This window comes from Carcharodon carcharias, chromosome 2 (genome assembly GCF_017639515.1).
Source record: "Carcharodon carcharias isolate sCarCar2 chromosome 2, sCarCar2.pri, whole genome shotgun sequence".
NCBI lineage: Eukaryota > Metazoa > Chordata > Chondrichthyes > Lamniformes > Lamnidae > Carcharodon > Carcharodon carcharias.
In genome coordinates this window covers 188017831-188040014 of record NC_054468.1, presented here as the reverse complement: position 1 = coordinate 188040014, position 22184 = coordinate 188017831, and the positions used below count along the sequence as shown (strand labels likewise).

At 39.2% G+C, this 22184-nt stretch overlaps 1 protein-coding gene across 1 annotated transcript in view; it reads left to right on the top strand.

Moving 5' to 3' along the window:
• Positions 1-22184, top strand: part of ush2a (Usher syndrome 2A (autosomal recessive, mild)) — a 1196697-nt gene that overhangs the window by 811279 nt on the left and 363234 nt on the right. The window contains exon 40 of the mRNA XM_041207243.1: positions 7301-7929. Coding sequence (XP_041063177.1) covers positions 7301-7929 — 629 coding nt within the window. The remainder of the gene's footprint in view (positions 1-7300; positions 7930-22184) is intronic.

The window sequence follows — 22184 nt, the reverse complement described above, 5'->3', positions numbered from 1 at the left end:
TTCGGCTAAAATAATACATTTTGATATATGTTGTTTAATCTTATATTTAATCTGTTTAAGTAAATCGTGTAAAGCATGCCTGATTTTCAATTATTTTTTAGTCAGTGTAGCTATAAATAGAGGAACAGGAGTAGACCATTCAGCCTCTCAAGCCTGTTCTGCCATTCAATCAGATCATGGCTGATCTGCATCTTAACTCCATGGGCAGTATTTTCAGCCCACACTAAGGCCAGCATTGGAGGCAGATGGGAATGAAAAATACCTCCTCTGGCTGGTGTGCCAGTTCTCGTTCTCCATCCTACCTTCAGGCTATTTTTGAGTAAGTAGGATCGGTGGATGGCAGGATACCATCATGACTCACTAAGAACCCAATTAAGACCAGTTCATGATGGCCAGTGGCACGTACTGATGTAGGTGCCTGAAGGCTGCCTCCCAGTGGCAAATGGTGTGCTTGTGGGGGTGGTGGGGGCAGCTCAACGGGCAGGTCTGGAGATCCTTCCTGCCTCCTTAAGTGCAGAATCAGCCACAGAGTGCTCAATAGAGAGAGCCCCCCCACCCCCCCCACCCCCCCCAACCAAACACAGACACAGTGATGGCCTAGTGACTCAAGAAGCCATTTGATTTATATTTTAAAAAGTTGTCGAGAAGGCCCCCTCGTTTTGAAGTGCCCTTGTCTTACATACCTTCCATCGCAGCCTGCGGCTCCTTTCAAGAAACAATCAGGATCTCTGATTGGCCCTTCAGCTTTGCGAACCCACCCTCCATCCTTCATTGAATGGTGACCCTGTCCCCATGCCCCCATGAAATGACTGTTTCCCACCCAGGGTCATGTTTGGTGACCGGAAAAAGTCCCAACCTCTATTTCACGCCCTGGAGGAAAATTCCAGGCCCATTTATCTGCATTAGTTCCACAAAACCTTTTTCTAACAAACATCTATCAGTCTCAGTTTTGAAATTTTCAATTGATCAAGTCACAAGAGCTTTTTGCAGGAGAGAGTTCCAGACTTCCATCATGTTTGTGTGAAGAAGTGTTTCCTGACATTACTCTTGAATAGTCTAGCTCTAATTTTAATTTTAAAGTTATGGTCCTTTATCCTGGGCTCCGCACGAGTGAGTTTCTGAAGAAAGGAAAGTTTTTTTTTAATGCATTCCTACTTAATTTGCCTGCTTGCCTTATCAATTTAATTACACAACATTAAAATCCCTACTTGTTTTTGAACATCATTGTACAAACTCAGGCCAATCTGTAAGCCTGACATTTTAATCAAACACACATCCAAAACACCTAATCATCTTTACAATCAAATAAGCTTCCCTGCTGCCTTTAGTTACCTGGGAATTCAGATTTCAGTTTCTATTCTGAAATTCTCAGCGGTGTCTTCCTTGCTGTCATGTATCTGATTGGAAGCTGTGCATAGCAAACCTGTTTTGTATTCATTTGGAATCCACATTTATCAAGAAAACAAAAAGTTATAGTTTTTGTGCTAGTGAATAGAAAAAAATGACTCCTGTAGTATCAACAGTGGAATTTTGATGTAAAAAGAAAATGGTGAATGTTGTAAATTTTAGTGGTCTCTCTCTTTTTTATTCTAGTGTTTTTTAATAGTTGTTTTCAAGTACTCGTTTCTTAGAAACCCCTCAATAAATAGCACTTGTTGAACTTTGTCAATCTGTCAAGTGCTTCTTGTGGGTAATAAGGGATAAGGGCATAAAAAAAATCATCAACTGTGGGTTGGGATTTTTTTTTTACCTTATCACAAATACCACCAAAACATAAGAGAATGTTAAATTCAGAGAGAGATGATAAATGAAATAAATACGAATCTGTTATCAAAATAGTCATGAGTTCAACTATAAAAACTGAATTCTGGAAATCTGAAACAAGTGCTGGAAATTGTGTTTTTATCAGTGACTTGAATGTTGTTTTTAGTCTTATGTTTATTGTCTGTGATTAATGCATCAAAAGGACTAAATGTAAGACAGCTATTTAGTAAATTATGTTTTACTCTGTAACATTTTTATTGCTGTTCTGTTATTTTAGGGAGTGATAAATCAAGTACTATTGATTTCTTTTTGATATTTTAGTGAGGAGATTTTTTCAGTTTTAACTGCATTCACCATGTTATCTTTCCCATTGATTTTGCAGCTAGTGGAGCATTTTTGATGTATAGTGATTTTTTAAATTGAACTAAATGGTTGGTTTTTGCTTTTACAATTCCATTAATACTTTATGACCATCATGTAATGCTATTTCATACCTGAATTCTTACTTCTTGAATTGTAATAGCTTCCACTTTGAGCATGATTTTAACAGGAATCTGCAACCTGAGTTACCATTCAAAAATGTAAGTTTACTCACAATGAAATCATTATCACCTATGAAATTATTCTTAAGTGGTAAATATTTTCAATTTCCCAGTTGCTTTTTTTCCCCAAAATACTTAAGAGATTGTGCTCTTTCACTTTAAGTTATTTGGAAATAAGAGTTTTGCAATTCTAAATAGAATTGAAAGAGACAAGTGAAAAACAATGTTCTCCAACAGTCAAATCAAAAACCTTTAATAGCCAAAATTTATCAAATTAAAGGGATTTACATAATCAACTTGCTATCTCCATGTGACCAAGTTGATCAGACAGTTTCCCCTTTAAATTGTGAGTGTAATATGTTCCCAATATTCTCTGCGAATAATTGTGACTCATCCCAGCAACTTCCCTAAAGACTACATGAAGCACAAAGCACGGGCCAAGAGGATTTATAAATCTCCAGTCCTTAATACTGTGTCTATCTTTCCCTTTGGAGTGTAGCTTTGCTCTTAGCCAGTATTTGTTTGGTTTTATGCTATCATTATCTTTGTGTTAGTGTGTGGAAACTTTCCTTATTTCTAGTTGTCAATAGGTTATGCTTCAGATAGAAGCTGAGAATTTTAGAATTCTCTAGTTTCAGGAATCCTTTGTGAAGTAATTGTTAGCTTTAGCCAAAGAAGTGTTTTATTCTTGAGGGACTCCATGCTATAAACATTGAGTTAAATGCTCCCGCTGCAACTGGGATGTGGGTGAGTGTTTAGATTCTGTCTAGTTAGAGGTTCTTCTGGAATTCCCCATTAGCTAGGGCTGGGAAATGTTAGATTTCCCCAGTTAGCGTTGTCAGAGATGAAGCTGTTGATTGACACACTGAGATTCAGGTTCTTAGCTATAATTGTATATAGTTTTCCTTTGTGTGTGCTAAGGAGTAGCCACGCTGCCCTCAAAGCTTTTTGCTTTATTGATTATTTAAAGGTTCATTTAAGTCAAATGGCCCATAGCAGCTTTTTTCAGTTTATGGAAAGCATTTAGATAGTTTCTTCATCTGAGCAAATTCATCAGCAAGTGAAAAATAAACAAATGCAAAGAATCTCCTGAAACAAAAAGGCCAAGTAATTTAAGAGTTTCACAGTCTTACAAATTTTACTCATGTGAATAAAATTTCATCATGGATCTTATCATTACAATTTTGCTAAAGAACAATTTAAAAAAAAAAATCTTATATGTATGCTTTGATCCTAACTGGCACAATTTGTATGGATGTTTATTTTCTTGAAAAAAATATTACTTTTAAAACTATGTTTTAAAAATATTGAATTTAATAAGTAAATAAGTCTATGTTAATGTCAGAAAAAGCTGCGTGAATCATCAACTTAATTTTATATTTGAGCGCAGTGTCTTCTCAGGACAATTTTTGTTGGTTATTCAGTCATTGACAAATAGGAACTGCAAACAAATTACAGAGTGCTGTGCAATGGACCATTCAGGTCAGGATAGTATTTATTTCAAATATTCAAGCAGAAGGGACAGTATGCCATTTTCCCCTCAGTGTAGCCTCTATGATGCGTTTTTTCTATGCGTCAGACAGGCAAGACATGCATACAATGATATTTTAGGTCCCAGAACCTCATACACACTAATAGACCATATCATTGCATCTATGTGGTAACATCCTTCATTTTTTACAACACCAATCACTGCAGAAAGCTCAGGTCAGTAAAAAAAATTCAAAGCCCAATAAATTGTAAAATTTCATATTTATTTTCTTTTTACCAAGTCTAATACAAATAATGGACCGATGCCTCAAAATCCCCTTGTTAAAAAAGCATTTTCAAATTTGACCAAGTATCACTCTGGCACAAATGTCATAAACTGCAATTGGTAGAAATAGATCTATGTAATCATTACTGAGTGGATGGATGGCAATTTATAGATTGCAACATATACTTTATAAGTATACTGAATGTCCTGAAATTATGGCAGTTACTGATCACTGATTGAGCTGGACTTGTGTTATTGCACCATGTTCTTGCTTGTACCTTGAGAGTAGTAAAGCATCAATAAAATAAAAAGTGCTGCATTTTAAATGAAATTTCAATTGAAAAACTTAACAGCCCTTCAAATTGCAGAATTTAACACAGACCAGTAAAGCTTAAATAACACATTTCTCAGCAGACCATGGTTTGCACTCAAGGTGACTTGATTGTCTCATGTGGTAAAATTATTTACAATTATGGAATTTCTCATGAGAGTTGCATCAAATTTGCTGTTCCATAACACCTATGCAGACATACGGTGGAATCTTTCAGTATTCATGAAGGCACTTGAACCTTTCTGATAATTGAATCAGTAACAGTGTTGAGTGGAGCAAGCATAAAAACCTGTTAACCTAAAGGTCAGATGTGTGCAATGTTTATTTATCAGTGAGCAAGGGGCTAAATCGGCAGCCCCTGTCACAATCCCAGCAAAATCATCTGTAATATTAACACAGAGTAGATGAATTCCAAAACCAGGATTAGCATGATAAACACAGGAGTGCTAAGAAATGTTGGCATTCCTTCTTGGCAGTTTGAACTTGAACAATGAGGCGTATTCTATATTAACCCAATAAGCAGAATATTGAGTAACAAAGTGTCTCAAGGTTGTCTACCATTCAATACAGTAAAATCTGGAAATAATGTTCAAATGCTGTGATATATAGTTTGAGTTTCATAATAACCTCACTATGACAGAATGCACTTTGTTATTATTTATATTTTTGCTCCTTAGTCGCACCCTTTTTCCACCCACCTCCTCCTTTATATATTGCATCTCTGTGCAGTCAAAAAAGCGGTCGAAGCTGTCAGCTTCTCTGTGACTGTTGTCACATGTTACTATGCATTTGGTCAATAGGAGGTATGAATTAAGGTGGACAGTTATGCCTCCTCCTCAAGTTTGAATGCCCTTCTGTCACAAGGTGATTCACCTGCTGGCCAAACCAAAATGATCTGCATATATGTAATATTAACTGTTTTAGAAATGAATGTCATCTTAGAAGCTATGTTTTGCTGGCTGTTGTACTTTAACCCTTTACCAAATGCCAAATGAATTGCTAAATTTAATTATGATTTCTGTTGTGAGGGAGGTCAGGTAAAGATTTTTCATTATGATTAGTATTGTTGGAATAAATTGAAGACGATGTGAATCTTGCAGTAATTTAATCATATGAATTATCAATCAGTGATTTATTAGATGAAATCATGCTGTGTAGTATTAGCATATGAATGCATTAATGTTTGTTCAAATTTTCTCTCCCCACTGTTTTAGTGAAGGAAATAAAGTGTTTAAAACTGCTTTGCTGCTGAAAAACATGGTAGCATTGCATCATACAATTTCACACTATATATGTTCATTTTCTTCTATTTCCACAGCATACTCTGTTTGTCAGACTATGCAGCTAGCAAATAAATATCATACAATCAATTAAATGTAGGAAGCAAAAAACCTTGATTCAAACAATATGATGTTATTTAATAGAGCACGATAAAGAAGAAAGATCAGATAGAGTGTTAATTCAGCCACTTTGCAGAGCATCAGTTTCTAATAACAACCCAAATTGATTGTTAGAAACAATTTACCCTTTTAATTCTGTATTTGAGCCGTATGCCCGAACTTTATATTGGTTGTATGATGTAACATATCTTTCTTTGAGAGTACAATCCACAATGTAGTTATGTTATATCATGAATTTTATTTTAAATATCACATAATTATATAATGAGAATGTGGCTCAAAGTTCTAATCATTTCCCATTGGCCAAGCATTTAAAAGCACTGCCCCCTATAGCACAAAGCTAACAAAAAATAGAAGTTCCCAATCCCTGGTCTATGCTGAGTTAACTAATCTTTGTTAATCACAATTTTAGGTCCAACAATTGGTCTCTGCTGCCTGATGTTAGTCAAGGTTCTCGCTTCTGATTGCTATCCAGTAACCACTTTTGGAAAGGTTAGGAATGGGCTCAGCTGTGATGTCACACCAATAAATAATTTTCATTTAGGCTCATGTTTGAAGATTGGCCACCGTGAGGAACAAAGGTGACTTATCTTTAGCTTTCCACTGTCGTAAATTGACTGGCTTTGCTACACCTCCTGGCAGTACAGGTGAAAATGCTGTTTATTGAGAAGCGTGTTTATTTTAATATTTATTTTCAGTAAAACTAAGCCTAATTTAGGAATAAGAGCACAGGGTAGTTTATGCCTGTGCATTTGTATTTTGCCAAGTCTAAACCTGATCACTGAAGCCAGAGATGTGGCTAGAGGTCTGAGAGGCCTGCAACTGTACAAAATACCACAGGGTAATATATGCTTGCACATTCATTTTGTGAATTTATTTTTGCCAGAACCTGCTTTTGCATCTACAATAAGGGTGCTATCCAAGATTATTGTTTAGATTTTTGGATATATCAGTGGGGAAAGTATTTCAGATAAAAGCAAAATACTGTGGATGCTGGAAATCTGAAACAAAAACAGAAAATGCTGGAAAAACTCAGCAGGTCAAGCAGCATCTGTGGAGAGAGAAACAGAGTTAACATTCTGAGTCTGTATGACCCTTCTTCAGAGCTGAAGAAGGGTCATACGGGCTCAAAACATTAACTCTGTTTCTCCCTCCACGGATGCTGCTAGATTTGCTGAGCTTTTCCAGCATTTTCTGTTTTTGTGTGGGAAAATATTTCAGTTTATTAGTACACAGTATTATTAAGTGCAATGCAATAAGTGTGCACCTCGTTTTTCCCATGACACAATAGTCTCATCAGTACTATCAGTAGGAGCTGTAGAATGGATGTCAGCCAATTACTTATGAAACTGTGACTTACACAACTGTTAGCCAACAGTTATAGATCAGACCACCTCTTCACAGAGGATTGGAATAGAAGAGATCTACAGGAATTGCCAAATATGTAATGAGCACTCAGCCCTTTTTTCCAAAATATCTTACACAATTTATTTATTTTTAACTCCAGAACCTGGGCCAGTGGATCCACCTCTTGTGCTGAAAGTCAAATCTCAAAGTCTATTATTGATATGGCAACATTCATCACAGTGTAATGATAACATTACTCACTACCAAATTTATCAGAATGGCTCCAGGTTGGCCACAGTGCCAAGCAACATTACCAGATATTTTGTAGCCCATCTACGTCCATACACTATGTATGTTTTCCAAGTAGAAAGCTGCACATCAGCGGGATGTTCCCTGTCACCAACCTCGCATGTGGTTCAAACTCTTCCGAAAGCTCCTGAGAATATTTCTAATCCAGAACTTTATTCAGACACTCCAACCTCAGTACTCATATCATGGAACTTACCAGCCCATCCCAATGGTGTTATTGATAACATAGCTATTGAGAGAAAGGTTAAAGGGACAGAAGAGCTTTTGACCCTTGTGACTGAAACGTCTGGCCAGCCATTGAGATATGTGGATAATTCTGCAGACCTAAATCCATGGACTACATATGAATATAGGATCCTAGTAAGGACCATCAATGGAGGAACAAACAGTAGTGCTTGGAAGGAAGTTACCACAAGGCCTTCAAGACCTGCTGGAGTACAGCCACCTCACATTCAGATTCTGAGTCCAAATTCAGTTAAGGTAGGTTAATTCAAGTTTATTTGTGTCTTTCTTTTAACCACAAAGAAATTGTTAACAGTTTGCTTTTATCTTACAATTTTAATTTTTTATCTGCCTAATTTAAGGAAAATGCAGGGGAAAAACATTAAATATTTTAGAATCGGGTATCTATTATCCCTGCACTATTATTTACTGAAATATATATAGACAGTAAATGATGCTATTCAATTGGGATAAAACACGTCCATTGTGTTCTATGGGGAAGAATCTTCCCCCCATCGGAGGAGGAAGTGCAGGAGCTGGCGCGGGCAGATGCGCCTCCGATCGGCGCCCCCAATTGGGGGTGCACCATCATTTTACATAGGCGGGCAAAAGAGCACACTGATCTCCCTGAGGCTAAGCGCTGCCTCAGGGAGATTGGCTTCAAATTTAAAAATGGTAAAGGTACAAAAACAAAATTTCCCTGACATGTTCACTCATGTGACACTGTCACATGAGTTGGGACATGTCCATCACTTTAAATCAAACATTTATTAAATTTTTAAAACCCCCCATGAAACCTCATCCTGCCCGTGGATGAGGTTTCATGCTTTTTCTGAAGCCCGCCAGGGCTTCCGGCCTGCCCACCAACCTTAAGGTTGGATGGGCAGGTCCATTAATGAGGTTAATGACTTTGTCAATGGCCTCAATAGGCCGTTGACAGGTCGGTGGGCGCACAGCTGATTTGACTGCACCTCCGCCGACCTAAAAATTGAAATGACATGGGGTGACATCAGTTTCATGTTGCTCACTTGCTAGTTGCCTGGGGATATGGGTACCCAGAAATCCCCTGTGGCCTGCCATTGGACCTGCACTAAATAGAGAATCTACAGGGTTCCCCTAAGCAAGCTGATAGACCACATGTTAGAGTCACATTTAGTGAATGGTCCCTCCTGCCCTGTTCAAGGATCTTCAGATTGAATTGGAACCTTGTGACTGTCAATCACCACCAGTAACCAGAGAGACCTGATTGCCAAAGTCAGAGATGTAGCTGTAGGTCCCAGAGGCTTGCAACTATTCCTGATTTTGATTCCTACCAGTTGCAATAGGCCTTGCAAATGCTGACCCCAGGCCACTTAAATGGCCCAGAAAAGGACATCCCAGTAACTGTGGGCCTGCCAGCAACAGTGTAGCATCTTCTGAGGGAAGGGGGGGTGTGGTGTGCAATCTTCCCCATAATGTGTAGGATCATGAGCTGCTGTTATACTTGTAGTTCTCATGCCAGCGTAAGAGAATATGCCTCAGCTATATTGCCAGAGTGAGTTGCAGAGCAGAGGTTAGCCCTTTCTCCACATGGGTTGAGGGGCAGAGAAACCTAAGTATAATCACCCATTTATACACTTTTTTTTTGTTCATTCATGGGGTGTGAACATCACTGGCAAGGCCAACATTTGTTGCCCATCTGTAATGGCCCGTGGAAAGGTGGTGGTGAGCCACTTTCTTGAACCGCTGCAGGCTATGTGGTGTAAGTACACCCACAGTGCTGTCAGGATGTTGTGTGGCTTGGAGGGAAACTTGCAGGTGGTGGTGCTCCCATGCGTCTGTTCTCCTAGGCAATAGAAGACGCAGGCTTGGGAGGTGCTTTCCAAAGAAGATTGGCAAGTTGCTAAAGCGAATTTTGTAGAGGTAGTACACACTGCTGTCACTGTGTGTCAGTGGTGGAGGGAGTGGATGTAAAAGGTGGTGGATGGGAAGCCAATCAAGTAGGGCTGCTTTGTGCTGGATGGTGTTGAGTTTCTTGTGTGTTGTTGGAGCTGCACTCATTCAGGCATGGAGAGTATGCAATCACACTCCTGACTTGTGCCTTGTATATGCTGGACTAGATTCAGGAGGTAAGTTACCTGTGCAGAATTTCCAGCTTCTAACCTGCTCTTGTAGCCACAATATTTATATGACTGGTGGAGTTAACTTTCTGGTCAATGTTAACCACCAGGATGTTGAGGTAGAGGATTTGGCAATGGTAATGCCCTTGAATGCCAAGGGAGGATGGTTAAATTCTCTCTTGGAGATTGTCATTGCCTGGCTCTTGTGTGTCATAAATACCTGATTCATTCCCCTCTTATCAATTTAGGTTGTTTAAATACAGAATATGCCTTTAACAGTTGATTGTTTTGAATAGTTTTGGACAAAATAAAGACTATAAGCATCAAAATAATTATACCAGTGCCTGAAGCTTGGGTTGAATGAAAATGCAGGTTTCATTCTGCAAATCCTTGGTCAACAAACATCTTAGGCACATTTAATACTGCAAAGCAGGCCTTGGTGAGAGGATTCCTTGATTGTTCTTTTTTCATGAAGTACGTACAAGCTTGCAAGTTGAAGTAGTCTCTGGTGAATTCCAAACCTGCAGAAACAGAACAAGCAGTTGTTCTCTCACTTAGTCATAATATCAGGAATGTAGGAATAGAGCCTGATTGCGTTATTTCTAATAGTGTATTTGCTTTGGTCAAGAAAAACAATTAAAGAAAATCAATTCACAGAAAAGGTTGGAAATACAGAGCAGTCCCATCAGCATTTTTAATGAGAAAAGAGAGATTAACATTTTGGGTATTTACCTTCATCAGAACTGAAAACAGAAGTATACATCTGATGTATATTTACAGCATTTCTAGTTTTTGTTTCAGATTCCCTGTCAACTATTCCAATCCCATCATCCTGCTTGATTCCCAATTTCCTTAATATTCCTCTTTTGCAATCAAATATTTAATTTTCCTTTGAAAAGAATTGATGATCACTGTTTCAACAATGATCTGTAACATAATCACATTCTATTCACCCTATGTGTTGTATTATGATGTGCAGTCCTGCCTCAACAATGATATCTTGAGAATTGTTGTATGTTTAAACATGAACTGTTTATTGTTAGTCTTTAACTATTTTCAGAGCCCAGGTTACTGTCATGCACGGAGCTATTATCTCAATACATGCTGGTTCCAGAGCGTTGTCTCTAGACTGTTCTCTCTGTCCATTACCATGTGACTCTATACATCATACCATGGGCATTGCTATTCTCCAGTCCTACATTAACCCTTGCTCTGCTGACCACCATTACATTACAATGGTATGCAGGCACATGCAACATCATACAGCATCCCTCCTTTCTTCTCCAAAGAAAATTTTCCCTTCCAAAAGAATATAACTATTTGTAATACAATAGTTACTTGCTATCCCTACCCCCCACCCCCACCCCCATCTCAAGTCTCTGACTTTATCAGTTCAGACGGTCTTGAGGTTTGACATTCCTTCCATACCTCAGTCTGTCATGTTTGGAGGAATGGTAGTCATACTCTGTGTTTCTAGTACTTGGTCATGTCCATTTGATTTGCTTTTTGTGTTTCTTTGAGTTGCAGTTCTCTTTATTAACAACTTATTTGCTTTTTTGGGAACACTATGGGTTTGTCCCATTCCTTCTGAGAGGGATGTGCACTCTTTCATTCCAAACATGGACTTGAATTTTCTTTTTAAGTGATGTCTGCCATGTTCTTGCTGAACATTGATGTTTCACATATGGAACCTTCATTTCCACTTGTTCCACTGTTTCAGCCAAACACTTGTTTGCTATTTTGTTTTCAAATCCTTTTGCAAGTTTATGAATCTTTTTATTCAGCTCAGCTTTTTCTTTATCTAGTGTCTTGTACTTCAGTGTCAGATTTACATTTTCCAATTGCATTTCTGTCTTCTTTTTCTGTCTGCAACAGAATTTTGTCCTTGTTCTTCGTTTTTGTTTTACTGTTGGTCAGGTCTTTCTCCGGCGAAGTCTTAACTTGTCTTAGTTATGTAATTGTGCAATTCGTAGCTCATTATCCACTCGTAGTTGGAAGGATCGACAGCTTTTCCTTTCAATGCCTTTTCTTTTCCATTCAACTGCTTCTTAAGCTTTTCATTCTGTTTCTTGTAGCTTTTGGCTTCCTCCCGGAATATAGAACATTGCCTAGTCTTCTTGGCCAACTGGTTCTTCAGTTTGTTCAGAGTGACATTAAATTCAGTTCCCTTCTCTTCATAATTTTCCAGAAGAATACATTTTGACCTAAGGGATTCTTATAACATATAAAGGTCTTTCAACAGGTTTTTCTTTTCTTTGCAAAGCTCACTTGATTTATCTTGAGTTTTCTTGCAATTCAGCATAGTCTCCTCAAGTTTCTTATGCTGTGCTTCCATTCTGTTATTGAAGTCAGTCTTCATTTCTTCATGGTACTAAATGGTCACACATTCTTTTTGCATTTGATCTTGAAGGACAATCAGTTGTTCTTTCAACTATTTATTTTCTTGTTGACCTCTTGCCAACTCACTCTGGGCTTCAGTGCATTGTTTTGTTGCTACTAATATTTCCAATGCAGCATTTTCTGAAGTAATAATCAGCATCCTTTTTAGCTCCTCATGTTTTTAGATGGCTACATATTGATTCTTCAAGGAGTCTTCCAGGGTCGCAACTTCTTTGCGTGCCTCTCCTGCCTGAGTTTTGCTTGGCTGCACATCCGGTTGAGTTTTTCCAACTGTGGAATTGAGTGTTGTTATTTCCTCCTGATACCTTTGTGTTATCCCTGAAATTTGGTTGCTCAGATCTCAAACAGCTTGGCTCATTGAAGACTTCAGTTTATTGTGTGTATTCAGAGGTATATACTCAGCTTGAATCTTGTGCTTCAAATCTTCTAGTTCAGCTCTGATGCGAACGTCTTCTTGTAGAACAGCTTCATTTACTTTTTGCATGTTTTGCTTATTTTGAGTTACCTCATGCTTTGGGGTCTTCTGTTGCCCTTCATCTGGCATCTTTTGTTGCCTTCCCTCTGAGGTCTTTTGTTGCCCTTTCTCTGGGGTCTCTTGTTGCCCTCAGCAGAGTTACCCTCTCTCTCTGGGGTCTCTTACAATTTTCTGTGCATGGCTGTTTTCTTTAGTTACAGCTTTACATTGCATTGCCTCTTTAATGCTGTGAGTGCAGTAACCAATGTTTCTTTTACTCAGGATATAGTTGCTAGGATACAGTTGACCTCCCTCTGTCATTTTTTTTAGTCTTGTTGCTGGGGAGATTTTTGGCTCAATTAAAAAAAACTGCTTTGCAGGTGTTGTATTTTGCAACAAATGTATCAAATCAGATACAGAGTGTTCCAGCTTTTTGTACTGTACTGGGCTTGAAGAACAATAGCATTTCTTTTTACTGAAAAGCTTTACTTTTCCCAACTATAAAGGGTTCCCTTTCTCATAAACTCTGCAGGCTTTGTCCTTTTATTAATTTACTGTGCCCTGCAGGTTTCTATCTTTTTTTTAAACACTGCAGGTTCTGCTTAAACTTTTGACTCTGCCAACCGATTTTTACAGTTTTTTTTTAAACCATGCTATTTACTTGCAGCTCTCTTTCAGATGCCCTCTGAATGCTGAGCCCTTGGGACTGCCACCTATTCTAAAATATAAGTACACCTACTTATTTTTGTACTTTTGCTCACCATATTAGGAACTGTGCCACTCAGGTTCTTGCAATTTTTTGTAATGAACTTCCATTCACTCTGGTGGATTTCTCACTTCTGTAATGAAGCTGCTTCAGCTTTTTCTTCAAGTTTTCTTCTTAGGTCTGTGTCTCTCTAGTTATGTTTCAGCTGCTTGCAGTTTTCATACCTTGGGATGCTGTTCTGTGTTCATGCATATAGCTGCTACCTTTCATATCACCGCAGATCACCATTTCGGATTACGGTACTGTCTTTGATGTGGTATCTTGTCGAAGCTCCCACCGCTGCCAGCGATGTTGTATTATGCTGATAGCTCTGATATCCCAGCACTACTACCATGTTGTATAATGGTGTTCAGTGGTATCTCAGCAATGAGATCTTGAGACTTGTATGTTTAAACATGAACCATTTAACTCTTTACAGATCCTAGGTTACTGTCATGCATGGAGCTGTTGTCTCAATGCATGCTGGTTCCAGAGTGTTATCTCCAGACTGTTCTCTCAGTCTATTACCATGTGACTCTATACATCATGCCATGGGCAGTGCTATTCTCCAGTCCTATATTAACCCTTGCTCTGTCGAGCACTTTTACATTACAATAGCATACAGGCACACAAAACAACATACAACACTATTTGCAAAGATGCCTTTCCTCCAATGTCCTCTTTAACTTTTTTTGCGATGATCAACACTTTGTGCACTTCCATTGAGCAGAAGAAATAATCTATTACTATTTATCCTACTATAATCTTTCTTCTATTCATGTCCTCTTCCTGTAAGTCTCTCCTTCCCACTGATGCTGTTTTGTGTTTTTTTATTACATTGTTTCTCACCATATTTTTTATCTCTTATGCTTATGTCCCTCAAAAAAAATTCCGTCTTTCCTTGTATGTCTCTGTCTTTCTCTCTCTCTCTAACCTATAAAATAATGTTGGCAATCTTGACACCTCAGTTAATAGAGCATTTGAGGAAATGCATAATTTTATAGTGCTGCTGGCTGCTCATGACGCAATTAGACTTCAAGTGCTATTAAATCCAGTAGCAGCACCACAGTGCAGGGCTGTTGGGTATCTGTTATGCTACATGATTTTACTACATGGGACAGGGGAACCAGACATAAATAGAGAGGTCAGTGGGGTTCAGGCAGGAAGTCACTTATTTCCTTATTACAGTGGTCCTATCTTCAGTGCCCACACAAAATGTGTGCTATGCAACCGAAGTAGTGTTCAGGCATTCTAGCACATTATAAGATACTGGCTAATGTAGTTCAGAGTGAACAGACCTAGTGCACAAGCTACTTTGCTCACCACCTGCATTGGGGTGCATTTGATGCCCAACCACGTCATAGGCCTCAGGCCTCTTCCCCAAACAAGCACTTGATACATTGAAGTTGTCATATTATCTGCCCAAAGTGTCTAGTATTATACTATTATTATTGGGAAATGAAAGGTCAAGCCCTTATTACAGAGCACTAGCGTGTTAAATGTTCATACACTACTATCACTTGGTATAATTTCTGGGTTCATGAACTGAATTGCAAACGTGAACTCTAGTTTTGACATCCTACAGCAGTCTGTTGATGTACAGAACCACCTTGAGACCCCAGTTGTACTTTTTGAAATTGTTGTGTGCTGATGATATAGTTTCAATTTCTTCTAAATTACAGTCCTGAAATTTCTCTCTGTTACATTAGCAAAGATTTATTTATTTATAAAGACCATTTATTTTGAACTGGTTAGTGCCATTGCTAAAATAGTGGTGAGAGAAATTTCAGCTGAACACACCAAGCATTTGTACACTCATATACTAAATGTAATTTCAGGACCGTCAGATTTCAAATTATATTGGGCGAATATCACAATCTGATTTAATGGAATTGCATTCCCGGTGGGAAGCTGTGCCTGCTAGAATTCATTTTAGTAAATCACGGACACGTTCCCACAATTTTCCGTACATTATGTTAAAATCACATTCTGTAAGAAATTTCATAATAACACTTATCTACTATTTTAACAGAGGCATTAACCTGATTATACAGTTTGACATCTCCTTCAAATAACTAATAAAGGAATCTCACATGAAGATATTAAGCAATAGTAATCAGCATCACTAATACACAGTATAATTATAAACATTTTTTCACTGCCAAATTACAACAACTTGCATTTATGCAGTGCCTTCAACATGGATAAGGTCCCAAGGTGCTTCACAGAAGGATAATCAGGCACAACTGGATGCAGATACAAATAAGGAGATATTGGGAAGGTGGGTAAAACACATGTTGAAATAAAGCCTTAAGAAGAGAAGCAGAGAGGTTTAGGGAGGAATTTCAGGCCATGGAATACAGATGGCTGCAGGCAAGGCTGCCAATAGTCAGGCCAAGAAAAGGTGGACTGCCAAAGGTCAAACGCAAAACATGGTGGGATGAGGGTGGTTGTAGGGCTAGATGATGTTACAGAGATTGTGAGGCTATGAAAGGGTTCAAGCATAACAATGAGAACTATAAGGCATTTGGGCCCCAAGAACAAATGTATGCAAACAAGGACAAGAGTGATGAGTGAGCTGGATATATTACTGGATTATATACAGACAGCAGATCCAGTAAAATTTAGAGGGTAGAGAATGGGTGGCTGTTTAAGAAAGCATTGGAACTGACAGGTCTGGAGGTAACAAAGGGATTGATGGGAGTTCTATTGTCAGATAGAGGCTGGGCTATTATGGAGGTGGAAGCAGGTGGTCTTTGTGATTGAGAGTATAAGGGGTTGAAAACTCGACTCAGGGTGGAATACAACATCTAGATTGCTAAACAGTGTGGTTCAACCTGAGACGGTGGCTGGAAATGGAATGGAATCAGTGGCAAGGTTATGTAGTTTGTAGTGGGGTCAAAGATGATACTTAACTGAAGTAAATTATGGCTCATACCAGTTTGGATATTGAACAAGCAGTATAACAACTGAGTCTGTAGAGGTTTGAGAAAGGAAGAGCTGGGTGTCGCTGGCAAAAATGTGGAAAATTACTCCAAGTATGTGAATAAAGTCAACGCGGGAAAATATGTAGAAGAGAAAAATAAGAAAGCCAAGAATTTTTGCGGGCTCCAAGGAAAAAAGTGGGAAGAGAAGCTAGGTGCTCTAGCTACAATCAAGTAGATAAGAGTGAAACCACATGAAGGCATCCACTGAACTTGAGATCTCAGAAAAGGTGTTGGAGGAAGATGCTGCAGTCAATTATGTCAAATGCTGCAGACTGGTTAAAGCAGAAAAGAACAGGAAATACACCATTGCTCAGTTGCAGAAACTGCAGATTTGTGACTTTAATTAGGGCTATTTTAGTGATGTGACAATGATGGAAATCTGATTGGAGAGATTCAAATTTCGTTGATGGAACTTAATGAGTGCGACAGGGATCCCGCCACCAGTTGGAGAACTGGTGGGAACCCCAGGGTCGTTTCTCCCTGAGAGGCCCGATGCAATCAGGTACTTACCTGGACAGAGTTGGGCGTCCCATGCAATCAAGCCCCCAGAAGGATGGAAATACTGCCCCTGAGCACTGCTGGCCAATCAGAGACCAGCAGCTCTCCAGTATCGGCAGTGCCACCAGGAGCAGTGGCCACTGTCAGTACAACACTTGGGTTGACCTTGAGGATCACTGCTGTATCCCTAAATAGAGGTGAGTATGGGCAGAATGAGTGTCATAGGGAGAGGGCCACTGGAACTTTGGAGTTCCGAAGAAGAGTCAGATTGGACCCGAAACATTAACTCTGTTTCACCATCTCTGAATCTTCCCTTCTCTATGTAGAGTAACCCCAGCTTCTGCAATCTATTCACATTACTAGAGACCCTCATCCCTAGAACCATTCTTGTAAATTTTTTCTGCACCCATTCTAAAGCCTTCACATTTTTCCTAAAGTGTGGTGCCAGAACTAGACATGTTACTCCAGTTGAGGCTAAATTGGTGTTTCTAAGGTTCATCATAACTTCCCTGATTTTGTATTGTATGGTTCGATTTATAAGGCCAAGTATTCTGTATGCCATTTTAACCACTTTCTCAACCTGTCCTGCCATCTTCAACAATTTGTACACATATACCCCCAGGTCTCTGTTCCTGCTCCCCTTTTAGAATTAGGCCCTTTATTCTATGTTACCACTCCTCATTCTTCTTACAAAAATGTATCACTTCACACATTTCTGCATTAAATTTCAACTACAATGTGTCCACCCATTTCACCAGTCCATGTCCTCTTGAAGTCTATCACTATCTTTCTCACAGTTCACAATACTTAAAAGTTTGTGTCATCTGCACATTTTGAAATTGTGCCCTCTACGCCAAGTCAATAATAGATATCACTAAAAGCAGTGATCATCATACTAACCCCTGAACCCTACTGTATATCTTCCTGCAGTCTGAAAACCAACCATTAACCACTACCCTCTATTTCCTGTCACTCAGTAAAACTTCATATCCATGCTGCCACTGTCCATTTAATTCATGGGTTTCACCTTTGCTGGTAAACCTATTATGCTGCACTTTATATAATGCCTTTTGGAAATCTATGTTCACCACATCAACCACGTTACCTCATTGCCAGAGTCACTGAGCCTACAGATTAGGTAAATGCTACTGAGTACACAGCTTATCTGGATCTGAACTTATACATCTCCATTCCCATTTGGCCTTCATATATCTTTTGGAGAAGTTCTTCCTGCATTGTCTAGGGTATGAAAGATTTGTCTCCTTGCGTACTACTTCTTTGAGTTTGTTGAAACTCCCCGCACGTGACTCTGACCACTGGTACTTAACTTTTTTTAACATCATCTCTCATTGGTTTGCTGTGTTTTCTGACATGCAAAGTATGAAAGAACTCATTACTGGATCAAGCCAAGGAAACTTCGCAACTCCTTGTCTCTTGTATCTTCCATCTCAGATTTGGCTGCTACTTATTCAGGACTTGGCTTGACTCCATCAGGTCTGTACACCATTCTGAAAAACCAGCATTCTGTCACCTTCACAATGCACTTGTCTGTGCTTAGCCTGATTCCAGCTTTCCTGGTTCTCTCCATGGCTGCATGTAGATGGTGGTCATGATCTTTTCCATCTACATCATAGTTCAGGATATCATCAGCTACACCCACAGCTCCTTTGCATGTTTTATCTACTTTCTGCTGGAACACATCCTGGCTCATGTTAAGGCCAAAAGGTAGAGGTAGGAGTTTTGACCAGCCAAAGGGTGCGTTGAGTGTTGTCAACAGTGAAGGTTCCTCACAAAGCTTTACATTCCAGGAGCCATTTCTGGCATCAAGCTTGTTGAAAACAGCTGCTGTGATCTCTTCCAGTGTTGGAATGGGGTGGTGATTCCTTTGTATTGCTTGATTAAGATCTTTGGGATCCAGGCAAAATATTAGCTGCCCATTTGGTCTCTCTCTCACCATGATGGAATTTACCCAATCTGTAGGATCTGTGACTCTGGTGATCACCTTTTTCCATCTCTTGGAGCTCTCTTTCAAGCTTCCCTTCTAGTTCTGTTGGTACTTTAAGTAGGGGCTGAATCACTGGTTTCATTGCTGGGTCAATAGTGGTGTGAGATTCAAAATCTTCAAAGCATCCAAAACACTCTGGGTACATTTGTACCAGATCTTTCTTGTTTCTGATTGGAGGGCAGTTTTCAATGGGTGTACTAGTTTCAACCCTCAGTGTTGCCTCCTTCATCTCATGCTTTACAGAGATAAACTGCAGCTCTTCACAACTCCTCAACCCCAGGATAGCAGGACCATCTCTTTCAGTGATGTAGAAGATACGGTTAATATCTTTTCCTTTGTGTGTCCCTCTGATTTGGGTGTTCCTAGCTATCAAACCTCAATTCCTCTGTGTGCCACTAGCAGGACATTGCTTTGTTTCAGAGATCATTTCCTTGGGTATCCATTTTCTTTCAAATATTCAGGAAAGATCTTCTGATATGATCTGAGTGAGATGATGTTACTCTGTGCTCCCGTATCAAGTTTCAACTTCTGGGCTTATTTCATACTCTGTTCCTGACCTGAATAGTTGTGTGAATTTTTTTTCCCTGGAGACTGTCACATCCAACCATTTCATGCAGTTGTATGGTTCCTGTGCCTATTGTGTCTTCAAACTCATCGTCATCTTCCAGGGTATGGATATTTTGGTTCCTTTTATTTCTTACTCACCCTGTTGCTCTGTCTCTGATAATTCATTTATCCTATTCTTTCTTTCTTCTGCACAGCTTTCCTCAGTGATTTGGCTTCCCACAAACTCTGTTGTTTGATCCATATGCAAGACATATCCTCCTGTCTGTGAACTCATGTGGTCATCCACAGCTCTAACACATCTTGCTCTCTGTTTGGTATGCATTCTTTTGTTGCTGTTTCACTGCATCAACCCTGCTGCCTTTCTCTTGACTTAATTGAAAGCTGGCCATTTGGGTAGACAGCGTCTTCATCTGTTAACTCATAGTTTCAAGTGCTCTGGCAGCATCAACAACCTGCAATATTTTGAGCTTGTCCTTTCTAATTAAATCTTTTTGTGCTTCAAGGTGTGCAGAGCCCCAAATGAGCTGATCTAGCAGCCTTTCATCTGTGTCCTTAAATTTACATTCACAGGCTGCATTTTTCAATTTTGTTGTGAAATTGTCAACAGGCTCACCTGATTCCTACTTCAGGCTTTGAAATTTGTATGGGTAGAACTGATTATTTGACTTTGGCTGGAGATGTGTGCTGAATTGTTCAAAAATTTTGACTGGGTTTGTCTTCTTGACTCAGCTCCTAACTATTAAACAAATTTAACCCTTTCCTCCCCACAAAAGTATGTAGCTGACCCTTTTCTCTTTGGTAGTGCCTCCTAGGAAGCTACTGAATGTTACTCTCTTGTTTAAACTTCCCGCATCAGCTTGATTCTGATGAAGAGTCATATGGACTCGAAACGTCAACTGTGTTCATCTCCGCAGATGCTGTCAGACCTGCTGAGTTTTTCCAGTTATTTTTGTTTTGTTTCAGATTTCCAGCATCCGCAGTATTTTGCTTTTATCATCAGCTTCCAAATTCATCATAGGCTGGGGCTGTGTGTTTACTGCTGCAGTGGCCATTTTGTTTTTGCACAATTCACCCATTTATTCTCTCTCTCTCTCTCTCTCTCTCTGGCACTAACTTGGGTTGATTTTCAATCTAACTCAGCATTAAATTAATTTAAAATGTTTAGTTTTTAATTCGACAGCCCACTGCTACCATGTTATGTCTTTAGAAACAATCATACTTTAGGCTCAAAATGCTGCAGCATCATCAAGTTTATTTCTTGCTGCTCTGCATGTGGCTGCTATACTGAATAGACTGATACATTGTTACTCAGCATATGACTGTAGTGCAGCAGTAAATGTGGCATCCGGGGATACATATTCACATCACAATTAGTTCCTAGCTCTTTGCGAATAAGATAACAATATAACAAACCCTTTCTGTTACCTCAACAAAAAAGTTAATCAGCTTATTTAAACATGATTAAATCAATGCTGGCTTTCCTTAATGAATTCACAATTGTCCAAGTAACTGTTAATTCTGTCTTGCATTATCACTTCTAAAAGCATTCCTACCGCCAACTAGTCTGGTTACGGGATTATCCTTGCACCTTTCTAAGGCCTTTCTAATAGCCCTCTTTATCAATTTCCAGCCCTTCCAGTATCTCAATACCTGCTCTTTCACTATGATTCTGGCAACATCATCTTCCTTGGTAAAGACAGATGCAAAGCATTCATTTTGTACCTCTTATCCTAGTCCTATTTCATTATCACCACCCTGTAGGTTTTGCACCTCACTGCAATTTCCCTACAAATTCATTCCTCTATATCTTTCCCAGTAGTTGGTGGCTTATGGAATACACTCAGCAGTGTAATGGTACATCTGTTGTATCTTAACTCTAATGAAACAGATTCTGCGCTTGACCTCTCCATGATATCCAATCTCTCCAGCACTGTATAATATTCTTCTTCAATACTGACAAGCAAGAATTTGGAAAGCAACAACTGATGGCAGAAATTTGGAGAGGAAAGTGAAGTTGGAGATAGGGCAGATGTTTGCAGGGACAGTTAGGTTGGGGTTAGTTTTTTTTTCAGGAAAGGGATGAAGGAAAGCATAAAGGTCAACATCTGAAGAGAGGAAGCCAGGAAGGAAAGTTGGGTGTTCAGCAGTTTAGTGGGAATTGAGTCACAGGATAGGAACTGGGTCTTGTGTACAAGTTAATTTACAGTAAGAACTGTCAAGTAAAATTGGTGGTAGGGGGTTGTAGTTTTCCTCTGCAGTTATGCTGACTCCTTGGAATTACTCCAATGGGCAGGGGAAGAAGATTGAACAAGGAGCCATTTCACCAACTTCCACCCACCACCTCTAGATATTGCCACGTATGGCCCAGCCTGAACATAGTCCTTTGGTTGTGATCTTGCTATAATGTGTGGGCAGCTTTAATTTAAAATTTAAAGCCCACAATATACTATAACTACTCACAAGGCAATTGAGAATCCTCTCATTACCTAATGTTTTTAACATTTAAAATAAAATGAAAGATATCTTCATCTGCCCCAGAGGCCCTCAGCAACCCTGTTTGCTGCAGAGTTCTAAGGCCCAACTTATTAAAATGAGACTGAGCCCCAGAAATTGGACATGGTCAGGGTGCAGGAATTGGGCAAGTGGAATCCAATCCCACTAATGTTGCACCACCATAGGGGCCAGAAAGAAAGTTATTGATCTTCTACCCTACTCTCCAACCCCAGATAAACTAATAACGAAGTTGTTCAAAATTGGG